This window comes from Pseudorca crassidens, chromosome 12 (assembly GCF_039906515.1).
Source record: "Pseudorca crassidens isolate mPseCra1 chromosome 12, mPseCra1.hap1, whole genome shotgun sequence".
In the NCBI taxonomy this organism is placed as follows: domain Eukaryota; kingdom Metazoa; phylum Chordata; class Mammalia; order Artiodactyla; family Delphinidae; genus Pseudorca; species Pseudorca crassidens.
In genome coordinates, this window is record NC_090307.1 from 66,645,366 (window position 1) to 66,657,562 (window position 12,197).

Here is a 12,197-nt window from a genome sequence, read left to right on the forward strand (position 1 = left end):
AGGGGCAGCCTGGGCCCCCAGTGCCCCACTCAGACACTGCCCCCCATGGCTTTCTGACCGTACCCTCCCTCCAGCTGACCAGCTAGAGGGCCTTCTGACCCCTCTGCCTGCCTGCTGGTTTGGAAAAGCCTGATCTCGTCCCTCCCTCTTAGGGCTTCAGTTTCCCCATCTATAATTGTCTATGGTTCTGCGCCAAGCTGGGGTCCTGGCCAGCCGCCTCCATATGCCTCAGTTTCCTCTGGGGCACACTTTAATATCCCTTTCCTCACAGGGGCTATAGTGCCATCTTCCAGATGGATCAGCTGAGGCTCTGAGGAGTGGCAGAACTTGCCCGTGGGTACCGCCACCTGTCACAGGCTAACAGGAGGTCAGAGGTCAGGCCCCCAGGGAGACCAGCTAGGGATGCGCCTTCCAAAGGTGGCCTGGTCAGGAGGGGGAGGAGTGAAACGCGGCGCCTCTCAGACTCTCCACCGCATCGGGGAAACTGAGGCCCGGAGCAGCACCGGCTGGCCAGGGTCCCCCAGCACCAGGCCCCTGAGACCGCAGGGCCGGCCCGCCCGGGAAGGACTGGGTCCGCGGGCCGGCCCCCGCCTGGCCAGCCCTCCCCGCCCACCTCCCCCACCCTGGCCGCCAGCACGGGGCGAGTGCAGAACAAAAGACGCGGGGGCGGGGCCGGGCGGGCGGGGGCGGGGCGGAGGCTATAAGGGGCGGCGGCCGGCGCGGCCCAGCAGGCCCAGCAGCCCCGGGGCGGATGGCTTGGGCCGCCCGGCTCCGCGGCGCGGCCCCGCGCGCCCTCCTGCTCCCGCTGCTGCTGCTGCTGCTCCCGCCGCCGCCGCTGCTGGCCCGGGCCCCGCGGTCGCCGGTGAGTGCCCGCCGCCGGCTGGCCACCCCCCACCGAGGGGCGCCGGGCACGCGGGCTGGGCCCGGTGGCCGAGCTGGACCCACGGGGATGCCCGGGGTGGCCCGGCGCGGCCTGTTACCCGAAAAGTTGTCTGGGTCCCTGGGGGCGTGATAGATAGTGAGTTTCCCGTCCCTGGAGGTGTGCAAGTGGAGCCTGCGCCGGGATCGCTCAGGCTGGTGAGCGGGACTCCGCACCCCCCTCCCAGCTCTGGGACCTGCTCCTCGGCGGCCCGGCCGAGATACTGGGGTGTGTGTTGGGGGAGGTACAGCGGGAGTGGCTACAGGGCCCCCTATTCACTGCAGGGACAAAGCCCAGCAGGTCTCAGACTGGCGTCAGCCTCCAGATGTGTGGCCTCCGTGAGCACACCTCCAGGCTGGAGGGTTAAGGAAGCGCTGGGGAGGGCAGCCTTTGCCGGGGAAATGGGGACTGAGCCTGGAGGAGGCGCCACCGCCTGGCACCTGAGAGTGGTGATATTGGGGAGCGTGGAGCCAGGAGGCAGCATGAGTGTGAGAGCTAGTGTGTGTTATATGAGTTGGGTGAGAAAGAAGGGGCCGAGAGCAGGGAGTCGAGACCCTCAGAGAGCAGGGCGTAGGGTCAGACAGGGAAGGGAGAGGAAGGTGTGATCTGGAGAGGAAGGAGGGCCCGGCATGTGTGACAGCCTGTGTGTGCCTGGGAAAACTGCACCCTCCCCTCCGGCTGGCGCTTGGGGGGACCAGTCCCAGGGGCGGCCAGGTGGGCCTGGTGTCACAGCCTGGGCAACTGCAGGCCCAGAGCCCGCTGGGTACCCAGCCCACTCAGATGCCCAGCTGAGCATCCAGCCAGCCCAGGCAGGGATGGGAGCATTAGGGAGGTGGCAGGTAGAGTCCAGTGAGGAGGGAGGTCTGGCCAGTCTGGGCCCCTCTGTCCAGCCACGCCAGCTCTGCCCTCCCCTGCCCTGGCTATAGGAGCAGGAGAGGACAGAAGGGGTGGTGGGCACCCCAGTCCAGGGACCCTGCCTCTTTCCCAGCCCCTCCTGGTCCCCTAGACCTTGGGGCAGAGTCAGAAATCACACTGGGTAGCTGTTGAATCCATGGGGTTCGGGTATAGGAGAGACCTGGGTTTGAACCACGTGACCCTAGGTGAGCCCTCTGGAGCCTCAGCACCCCCGACCCCAGTCTTGTCTGGGTGGGTGGGAGGCAAGAGTGCCCGCTGCTGGGCTGAAGAGTATATGAGGTGAGGCCAGGAGAGGGCTCAGCCAGGCACACTGGAGACGTCACCTGCAGCTGCTACTTTGCCGCTCGTGCGGTGTCAGTTGGGTCTGGGTCTGAGCTGGGCCGTTGTCTGTCACGCTGCAGATATGCAGGGAGCATTTGGGGTCGCCTCCGATGTGTTTATCCCCGGACTGCTGTTGGCAGGGCCAGAAAAGCTCTGTAAATATTTATCCATCCCAGTTCACAGCCTTCAGGGTTGATGAAAGACCCGCCGCCCAGTGGGGTGGACGCTGCCTTCCCTTCTGGAGCCAGCGGGGGAGGTGGGGGGAGATGGACCTGCCTCCCCACTAGCGGTGTGACTTGGGCAGGTTGCTTGATCTCTCTGAGCCTCAGAGGGGCGTAGGATGGCGTGGTGATGCTCCCTGCCTTCCTCACAGTCTAACCAAATGCCCTCCCCTCAGGGTCACCTCCTGCCCACAGTAGAGAGAGTAGCTATGAGTAACTGTCCCGCTGGACCAACAGCAAACAGACCCAGCACTTTCCAGTCTGGGGTCTTCCCTCACTTCCCCTCTGCTAGGTACCTCCCATTTTCCTAATTGGAGGTTGACCCAGGGGCTGACCCCAAGCCTCTAGCTCAGCCAGGAGGCTGAGTTCCCCAAGAAATTCCTCGAGTATGTTTGAGGCTGTGGTTTGGTGCCCGCCAGAGAAGGGTGGGGTGAAGGAGCTGGGCACCCTCCCCAGGGCAGGCTGAGGGAGGCAGCTGGCCGAGGAGGAGGCAGACCTTCTCCAAAGAGGCGCATTTCTCAGGAATGTGGATTTTGGAGACAGGCCAGAGCTGGGGGGATGGGGGCTATGGGTGGGGAGGCATGAACCCCAGGTCTAGGCTCAGCTCTTGGCTGACTTGCTGTGTGACCCTGAGCCAAGACCTTGACCTCTCTGGGCTCTGTTTCTTCCCCTGGGAAATGGGGTGACACCTGCTCCCCAATCCCCCAGGGCTGTAGATGAGGCCAGGCGTGGTCTATGGCCCCCCCCCCTGCCTCACTGCCTCCCAGCTGCCCTGGGGGCACTGGCACACCCATCTGAGGAATCAGGTTGCTGCCTGCCAGGCCTTGCGGCTAGGGAGGGCCCCTGGCCCCAGGCCGGAAAGGACTGGGGAAGAGAGTGCGGGATGTCGGCAGGGCAGGGAGCATGTGTCCTATCCCAGCAATGGGAAACTGAGGCCAAGAGCCCTTAAATGGTGGGCTCCAAGAAAAAGACCCCACTGCCCAGGGGCCTTGATCCTAGTGCCTCCTGCTCATTCGCTCTCCAGTACCAATGAACGTGATGTGGGCGGGGAGCAAGAGGCCCCTGGCTCGTGGGTGGACCCAGCACGAGTCACTTTTCCTCTCTAGGCCTGAGAGCTCCCTTCTAGCTGCAACTCCTTTGTTACGATTTAAAGTCTGGAAACTTCAGGGGAGCTGTAGGGAATTGGGTGGAGCAGATTCCCAGGTGTGGGAGGGGAGGGCCCACGGGGCAAGAAGCCAGACCAGGAAGAGGCTCTTCTCTGCGCCAGATGCTGCAGCGGGCATTGCAGATGGAGGTCATTTAGCCCTTTGCCATGGCACCATTCCCATTTGACAGATAGGAGAGTCGAGGCTAAGAGAGGACAGTGACTTGCCCAGGGTCACTCCATCCAGGGTCTCCACAGCACAGAACTGGGCCTTCTGAATCTCAGCCCGTGGCTCTTTCTGCTGCACTGACAGTCCCATGATCCAGGGGTCCTCATGGGGGATCCATGAGGAGTTGGTGCCTCGTGGGAGCAGGAAAGGAAGGCACACCCACCCTCCCTCTGTGGCTGGCTGCTCAGGCCTCACTGGTGGGGCAGAGGAGAGGAGCAATTTCTGCTCACGGGCATAAACAGAGCTTTCAGGCTGGGCTCTGGGCTGTTTGGGGCTCCCAGGAACGACGCAGCCCTGGCCTTTCTGGGGAGGGTCCTCAGATCCTGGCCAGGGTTGGGGGGAAGGAATCTATTTATCCTGGAGGTCTGTGGGCTAGACCTTCCTGGGGAGGGGAAGGTGCAGGCCGTCATGGCTCGTCACATAAGTCTGGGGTCCACATCCTTGATGTGAGACCTGGCATGCGTATCCTCCCCAACTTATGCCGGGGATGGGGGTGGGGAGGTTCAGTGAACCTGCCTCCAGAGTGCCTGGGAAGTGGCAGGTACTTAATCATTTCCCCTTCCTTCTCTTCTGTCACCAAGGTGAGGCCAGCATGTGTCCCTCCTCCAGGGGTAGGGTGACCCCAGCCTGAAGAGCAGAGCAGAGTAGCAAGTAGCGGGTGGGCTGTGAGTGCAGACAGCCCGCCACCTGCCAGCTGTGTCCCCCACAAGTTGTTTAACTTCTCTGGGCTCCGGGTCCTCACCTGAGAAATGGGGATGATGACTGCAGAGATGGTGGGAGGTCCCATCAGGGGCTGAGAGCGTGTCCGTGGAGCAGTTGGCAGCGTCCTAGCCTAGATACGGGTGAGCTGCGACAGCCATCAGTACTTAGCACTGGCACACTCGGTATGGCTGGGCTCTGTCAGGTGATCAGCCATTCAAGAAGCAACTCTGGGGCTCCCCTGGTGGCGCAGTGGTTGAGAGTCCGCCTGCAGATGCAGGGCACACGGGTTCGTGCCCCAGTCCGGGAAGATCCCACATGCCTCGGAGCGGCTGGGCCCGTGAGCCATGGCCGCTGAGCCTGCGCGTCCAGAGCACACGGAAGAGGCCACAACAGTGAGAGGCCCGCATACCACAAAAAAAAAAAAAAAAAAAAAAAAAAGAAGCAACTCTGAAATGGGGAAAACTGGCCCAGGGCCTCACACCCCAGAAGCTCCAGGTGTCTAGAGGACCCCTACATCATGGGGAGTCCTTGGGGGTTGAGTGGCTCCAGGCTGTTGAGTTCTTGGTGGCTCTGGAATCGGGAGCTGGGGGGGTTAGGATGCTCACCAGAGCTCTGGGGCACCCAGGGCCTGGGAGAGCCGCCAGAGGCTGAGGCCGAGGGTGGGGCCTGGGTGGCCCAGCTCCCGCCCCAAATATGGCTGTGGGGAGGCCACAGCGGCCCTGACCAGACAGGCCCAGACTAGACAGGCGCTGAGTCTCTCAGCAGACGGCACTGCTTTGCCTCTCCCCCAGCTTTACTGTGTCCCAAGCCGGGCCTTTGCCCCCTGCCTGGGATGCTAGAGTCCTCACCTGGCCCGGCCATGCCCTTGCTGGGTGACCCCGCTGGGTCTCTCTACCTCTCTGAGCTTCTGTTTTTTCCATGCATGAGAACTGCGACCTCCATCCTGGGACTCTTGGAGGGTGGGAGCTCCAGGTCAGAATCACTGTTTGTGGTCCATGGGCTCTGGCACGGTGGGGCTGGGTGTCTGGTAACTGTCTGCCCCACATACCCCCGGGGAGGGGGCAAACAGAGCACATCTAGCCCCACCGTGTACCCAGCCCTGGCAGGGCGTGAGCAAGACTGCCCCCAGCAATCAGACCTCAGTTCCCGGTGCCCTTCGCACTTTGTGTGCACTGCCTGGTTCATCCTCAGATGCACGCTCTGGGGAAGTATCGTCCCCATTTGTCAGGTGAGCAGATTGAGGCAGGACTGCAGCCCCTCCACGCTGGGGAGTGGCTGCAGTGGCTGTCCTGGGCAGGAGCCAGCTCACGTAACTGGAGAGGGCAGAGTGGGGGCCGGGGGCACCCAGGAAGAAAGGTAGGTGGAAAGGTATCTGCTGGGGGGGTGGAGAGCACAAGGGCCTAGCCTTTCCTTGGAAGCTTTGTGGGGTCCCTTCCTGGGTGTGTGTGAAGAGTACAGTCAGGGCTGCACCCCGACCCAGTCCTCACCAGCCCAAATGGCGGGAGTAGGTGCCTGGCAGCCCAGGCCCTCCACAAGGGGGCAGGAGGCGGTAGGAGGCCTTGGAATCAGCATCTGGATGCCAGTCAGCCTGTGCCAAAGGGCCCTGCTGCGTGACGGCCTCAGCTTGGCCATCGACACGGCCGGCTGGGGTCAAGTGAGGGTGCGCTGACCGTCCACACCTCTGACCATAGGCCACCAGGACCCAAGGCTTGAGCGGGTCCCTGCATCCTCTCTCCTGCACAGGATGCCCACCGCCGCCACCCGGTGAGAAGGGGTCCACAGCCCTGGCGTGAAGCTCCTCCCAGCAGCCCGGCATCTGCCCCGACTGCCCAGGAGGCCCCTCAGCCTGCCGCCGGCCCCAGACCTCCCCGCTGCGGCGTGCCTGACCCGCTGGATGGGCCGAGTGCCCACAACCGACAAAAGCGGTTCGTGCTGTCGGGCGGGCGCTGGGAAAAGACGGACCTCACCTACAGGTAGGGCCAGGGGCTGCAAGCAGGCTCTCGCCCTCCACCTACCGCCCTCACCCTGCTTCTTGAGACACACTTGTGCCAGATCCCCATGGTAACAGGCTGGTGTATCCACTGGCCTCTGAGCCCCCTGGGTCAACACCCCAAACCCACACTTAGATGCCCACACAGATGGTACCCCCTGTACCCATGCCCTCCCTCAGCAGAGGAGTCTCAGCACATGCCTGGTCACACCGTAGACATGTGGGGACACAGCCTTCAGTCAGCCAGGCAGCCTCTGTGGGGATGCACTAAGGGCCAGGTCCTGGGATTCTGTGGTGAATGAGGCAGACACGGCCCCTCCTCTCAGCGAGCTAGGTGTTATCCACACCGGGTTCATATCTATCGCTGCAACTTGGGATCCGAGCAGGTAGGGAGCAACAGTGGCAGGACAGGTAATAGCTCAGGTGACCTGAGGCCCCTCAGGGTGATGCAGCGGGGCTCATCCTGGGAGAGAAGGTGTGAATACTGGTGTGGTGCCCCGAGGCATTGGAGCCGAGACTGCTGGGGGCTCCGGAAATGTCCTGGGTGGGGAGCTGGGAACCAGGAGGGGGCAGGTTTAGGGCCCAAGGTCTCCCCACAGTGAGCGGTATAGTCAGGTCTAGAAGGTGGGCCTCGGGGCTCCTGGTCCTGTGTTCTTTCCACCCAATGCAGATACTCATGGGCACCTGAGGACACAAACCCACACAAAGATGTGCCCATGTGGCAGAGGGACTGGTGTGCCACACCTGAGGCCCAGGGCACACCTGGCCTGTGTCGTGCATGCCTGCTCCCCCACTGAGCAGCATCCAGGGGCAACTCCTGGCCCAACAGCCATCAGGGGCTGATGCTGCCCCATGAGCCAGGTCCAGGCCCCTGCTCCTCCCCCAGGATCCTCCGGTTCCCATGGCAGCTGGTGCGGGAACAGGTGCGGCAGACGGTGGCAGAGGCCCTACAGGTATGGAGTGATGTGACGCCACTCACCTTTACCGAGGTGCACGAGGGCCACGCTGACATCATGATCGACTTCACCAGGTGAGCCAGTGGCCGGGGACCCCTCTAGGAATGAGCCCCACCCATCAGCAGCCACTGACTCTGCCCCCACTCCCCTGCAGGTACTGGCATGGGGACAACCTGCCATTTGATGGACCTGGGGGCATCCTGGCCCACGCCTTCTTCCCCAAGACCCACCGAGAAGGGGATGTCCACTTCGACTATGACGAGACCTGGACAATCGGGGACAACCAGGGTATGGGCTGGGGACCCACTTTCCAGATGGGGCTACTGAACATCATAGAGAATGGGGACTTGCCGAGGTCCCTGAGCTGGGCCCGCAGCTCAGTGTCTTGCTGCAGGAGCTCGGGGATTGCTGGGCTATCTCCCTTTTCCAGGCACAGACCTCCTGCAGGTGGCAGCCCATGAATTTGGCCATGTGCTCGGGCTGCAGCACACGACAGCTGCTAAGGCCCTCATGTCCCCTTTCTACACCTTCCGATACCCGCTGAGCCTCAGCCCGGATGACCGCAGGGGCATCCAGCACCTCTACGGCCGGCCTCGACTAGCCCCCACCTCTAGGCCCCCAGACCTGGGCCCCGGGGCCGGGGTGGACACCAACGAGATTGCACCACTGGAGGTGAGGCCCAGGAGGGTGGGGAGGCAGGAGGTGAGGCCCTGCTTCCAGCCCCGACCCCCACTGCTGGCCTCTGTGGCTCCAGTGCAGGCTCTTTTTGACCCTTCTCTCCTACCCCAGCCAGATGCCCCACCAGATGCCTGCCAGGTCTCCTTTGATGCGGTCGCCACCATCCGCGGCGAACTCTTCTTCTTCAAGGCAGGCTTTGTATGGCGGCTGCGCGGGGGCCAGCTGCAGCCCGGCTACCCTGCGCTGGCCTCGCGCCACTGGCAGGGGCTGCCCACCTCCGTGGATGCAGCCTTCGAGGATGCCCAGGGCCACATCTGGTTCTTCCAAGGTGAGTGGGGGCTGGAGGTCACACTTCAGGAATATCATGGTCAAGGGTAGGGACAGACGGCAGACATGATGAACAGATGGAGTGTGCCTCGAACTCTTGGGGCCAAGGAAGAGTATGGCTCACTCCTCTGGGCACAGCTGGGAGGCTTCCTAGAGGAAGTGGCTCTCGAGGTTGGAGTAGAATTGAAGGTATCACACCCCATGGAGCATGTGTGATCATTACCCCTGGTCTAGAGATGAGGCTCCGGGGCTCAGAGGTGGTGAAGTGACCTGCATGAGGGCACAGCTTGGAAAAGGCAGAGAGGGATGTGATCTGGGTCTGGCAGAGACGAGAGCCTGGAGCATTGCGGGCAGCAGGGACTTCACAAAGGCCCAGCTAGGGCCTGCTGTGGCAGGGCTGGGCCCAGGGATGGGCAGCAGGTGCCTGTCCAGGGCAGCCAAGTGCAGGGAAGGAGCAGGAGCCCAGGCGGCCTCTAGTAAACTTCCCCACGTGTACCTCCCAGTGCCTGCATTGCCCAATGTCCTACTTGGGGGTGGGGGGTGCCAAGCAGGCATTGCTGGCCTTCATGTTTTATGGACAAGGAAACTGAGGCTGGGAAAGTCCGTGGCCATGGTGGTGGCTGGGCGGGTCCACAGTGGCTGGATGTGGCAGTTGGGCAGCTTGTTGCAGCCTCCACTCTCTAACAGGAGCTCAATACTGGGTATACGATGGTGAGAAGCCAGTCCTGGGCCCCGCGCCCCTCTCTGAGCTGGGCCTACTGGGGTCCCTGGTCCACGCCGCCCTGGTCTGGGGCCCCGAGAAGAACAAGATCTACTTCTTCCGAGGCGGAGACTACTGGCGCTTCCACCCCAGCACCCGCCGTGTGGACAGCCCTGTGCCCCGCCGGGCCACCGACTGGCGAGGGGTGCCCTCTGAGATCGACGCTGCCTTCCAGGATGCTGACGGTGCGCTGGGGGTGGGGTGGCTGGGGGAAGCGGGGTGGTGGCTGCATCTCCCACCGGTGGTGGCTGGGCATTAGCTCTCATTGCGGGTCCTCTGCCTGGCGAACTCCTTCTCCACCCCCTCCTCGTGCCAGGGCAGTACTAGACCCCTGTGCTGCAGATGAGGAGACTGAGGGCCAGAGAGGTACAAGGACTTGCCGAGGTCCCTTGGTCGTGCCTGTTGAAGTAATAACTGCTGCTTGCTGAGGGCCAATGAGGCTCTGGGCACAGTGCTGAGCTCTGTACATGTCTCATGCGATTTCCCGATGTAGCATCTGTTATGAACCCAGTTTCCAGAAGAGCAAACAGAGATTCAGGTGGTGAGGTACCTAACCGGGTCCACCAAGGTGGACAGAACCAGGACCTCCACCCAGGCAGTCCCTGCTTCTAGCCAAGAGCCACCTGCCTCCTGTGATCTTGAAGCACTAGATCTGGGACTCACAGTCCAGCGCTCTCTCCCGTGTCCCCCCTTTGCTTCTGTGCTCCCCCACATCGGGACCTGCCGGGAGAGCTGTCCTGTAGTGGTCTCGGGCTCCTGGGCTCCAGGTCGCCAGTGTCCCCCATCTGACTCAAGGCACAGGAGAGGTGGTGAGAGGGGCGGGATTTGCTTTCCTGAGGGGCAGGAGTTGGGCCTCCGAGGCTCTGGCCTCTGTCAGTCTGGGTGGTAGCTCAGATCAGACCCTGGGGCAGGCAGAAGGGCTTGCCCAAAGGGAGGTTTTGGAAGGGACACCCTGGGGTCTACAGGTTTCAAGGAACTCAGCAGTGGCCAAGGTCTGCCCACTGGGACTTGCCCCTGTGTCCACCCGCCCCGCCTGACCCTCCTGTCTCCTCAGGCTATGCCTACTTCCTGCGCGGCCGCCTCTACTGGAAGTTTGACCCTGTGAAGGTGAAGGCCCTGGAGGGCTTCCCCCGCCTCGTGGGCCCCGACTTCTTTGGGTGTACCGAGCCTGCCAATACTTTCCGCTAACCATGGCTTGGATGTCCTCAGGGCCCCTAACCCCTGCCAGGACACTGACATCGGCTGGAGACGCTGGCCATCTTTGTGGCTGTGGGCACTTGGTGCGGCACGGAGCCGTGCCTACTCGGGGGTGGGGGGGGAGGCGGGCACTGCCATCAGGACTGCAGGAAGGGCCGCGCGGGTCGTGGCCACTGCCAGTGACTGCCTCAGACTGGGCAGGGAGGCTCCGGCATTAAGGGTGAGGGTGGCCTCAGGCCAGTTCCACCCAACCTGTGCTGGTCACAGTCAAACCCAGCTGCCTTGGGTCTCTGTCCCCATTCTTCAGAGTAGCACCTCAGCAGGGCTGGGGGAGTTGGAGCCCTCACTGTCCTGGCTGTGGGGTAACACAGGGTGCTGGCATGTGGGTCCCAGGGCACTGTGCCTTCTGTCTTTTCCTGAGAAGTCAGCTCTGGTAGGTGCTTGGAACTGGCTGCCTTCCAGTTGGTGGTTCTGGAGACCTGTTCCCCAGGATCCAGGGCACAAGGGCCAGGCAGCTGGGGAGGGGGGTGCTTCCTGCCAGAGACCCTGGGACCTGGAGGCCCCAACATACCTCAATCCTATCACGGGTCAGATCCTCTCCAGCCCTCACCCCACACCAAGCCCTCCAAAGCCATGTAAATGTGTACAGTGTGTATAAAGGCTTTTCTTTTTTTTTTTACTGAGGACTGTCATTAAACATGGTCATTTTCTACCTGCCTGCCTGGGGTGTCTCTGTGACTGCAAGGCCAGGATGGGGGGAGAGCTGGGCCAGGGAGGTGGGAGGACTGGCTGGGAACCTGCTCTGCCCTGGGAGCCAGGGTTGCAGCCCACCCCACCCCCAAGCCCCTGGTCCTCGGGGCCGGGTGCCCTGCTTAGGGCTCCTCCTCATCTTGCTGGATGCCTGGAGTGGCTTTATAATCTGTTCCCTGCCTCCACAATGGCCCCTCATACCCTCATCCACCAAGTGGTGGTCACTCTTTCTGATCATGCCACGTTCCAGCCCCTATCCTGCCGCTGTCAAGACACAGAACAAAACTCATGGTTACCACCGCCAACCATTCCTAACTCTCCAGGGTCTCCTCGCCTGCCACCCAGCCCCACGCGAATGTTCTTCGGAGTGGCACCTACCACGGCTGCCATTTATCAGATGGAACCATAGGAAATTGTCAGCAGTGGGCCGTTTTTGACCTACTGCAATTGTTCAACCGGATACACGGATGCTTTGATGCTTTCCAGTGTGTCAGGCCCCGCTCCAGCTGTAAGCGCCCCAGGGCAGGGCTGTCTGGCTTCAGTGCACCCGGCTTGTGGTAAGCATAAAGCGCAGAGTTAAGGAGGGAATGGAGACGGTCCCCCCGCCCCCACCAACCCCAGCACTCAGAGGATGCACCAGCCAAACCAAACACCACCTGGGCCTTGAAATCCTGCCAACCCCATCCCCAAAGCCACAGGAACAGTGTGGGCCCGGAGCTGGGATAGCGGTCCCTGAGCCCTCCTATCCTCTCAGCTGCACTGAGTTCTTGGGCCGAGGAAACTGAGGCATATGTGCTTCTGGCCTCCTCCAGGCCTTCAGGCCTCGCCTCGTTCCTCCTCACTGGGCTGAGTTACAGTCCCAGCTGTGAGACTGGGAAGACCACCGCCTGAGTCAGGGCCGCGGTTGCTATTTCTGTCCGTGAGAAATTTTCCCTGGTACCTCCAGTTCGGAGGCGGCCTGGGAGGAAGAGAAACGTGTCGAGACTCCTTTAAGGGGCACGCGGAGGCGCGCTCGGCCTTTTGTTTGGGCGGCAGCGGCGCGCGCGTCAGCGTCAACGCCCGCGCCTGCGCACTGAGTGCGGCCTGGT

At 62.4% G+C, this 12,197-nt stretch overlaps 1 protein-coding gene and 1 long non-coding RNA gene across 3 annotated transcripts; one reads left to right on the forward strand and one right to left on the reverse strand.

Annotated features, from left to right (window-relative positions):
• Nucleotides 1–730: 730 nt before the first annotated feature.
• MMP11 (matrix metallopeptidase 11) lies at nt 731–11,071 on the forward strand. 2 transcript variants are annotated; one of them, XM_067700040.1, is made up of 8 exons: nt 731–862; nt 6,195–6,424; nt 7,328–7,471; nt 7,552–7,685; nt 7,828–8,069; nt 8,187–8,403; nt 9,090–9,347; nt 10,217–11,071. In XM_067700040.1, the coding sequence occupies exons 1-8, from the start codon at nt 752–754 to the stop codon at nt 10,348–10,350; spliced, it is 1,470 nt and encodes a 489-aa protein (XP_067556141.1). In that variant the 5' UTR covers nt 731–751; the 3' UTR covers nt 10,351–11,071. The 2 variants fall into 2 exon arrangements, with proteins under 2 accessions (XP_067556141.1, XP_067556142.1); XM_067700041.1 differs by having other exon boundaries at nt 8,191–8,403.
• Nucleotides 11,015–12,191, reverse strand: LOC137203596 (uncharacterized). The gene is made up of 2 exons (XR_010933182.1): nt 12,050–12,191; nt 11,015–11,660 (listed from the first exon to the last, which is right to left on the reverse strand). It is a non-coding gene; the product is annotated as an uncharacterized lncRNA (long non-coding RNA).
• Nucleotides 12,192–12,197: the final 6 nt, after the last annotated feature.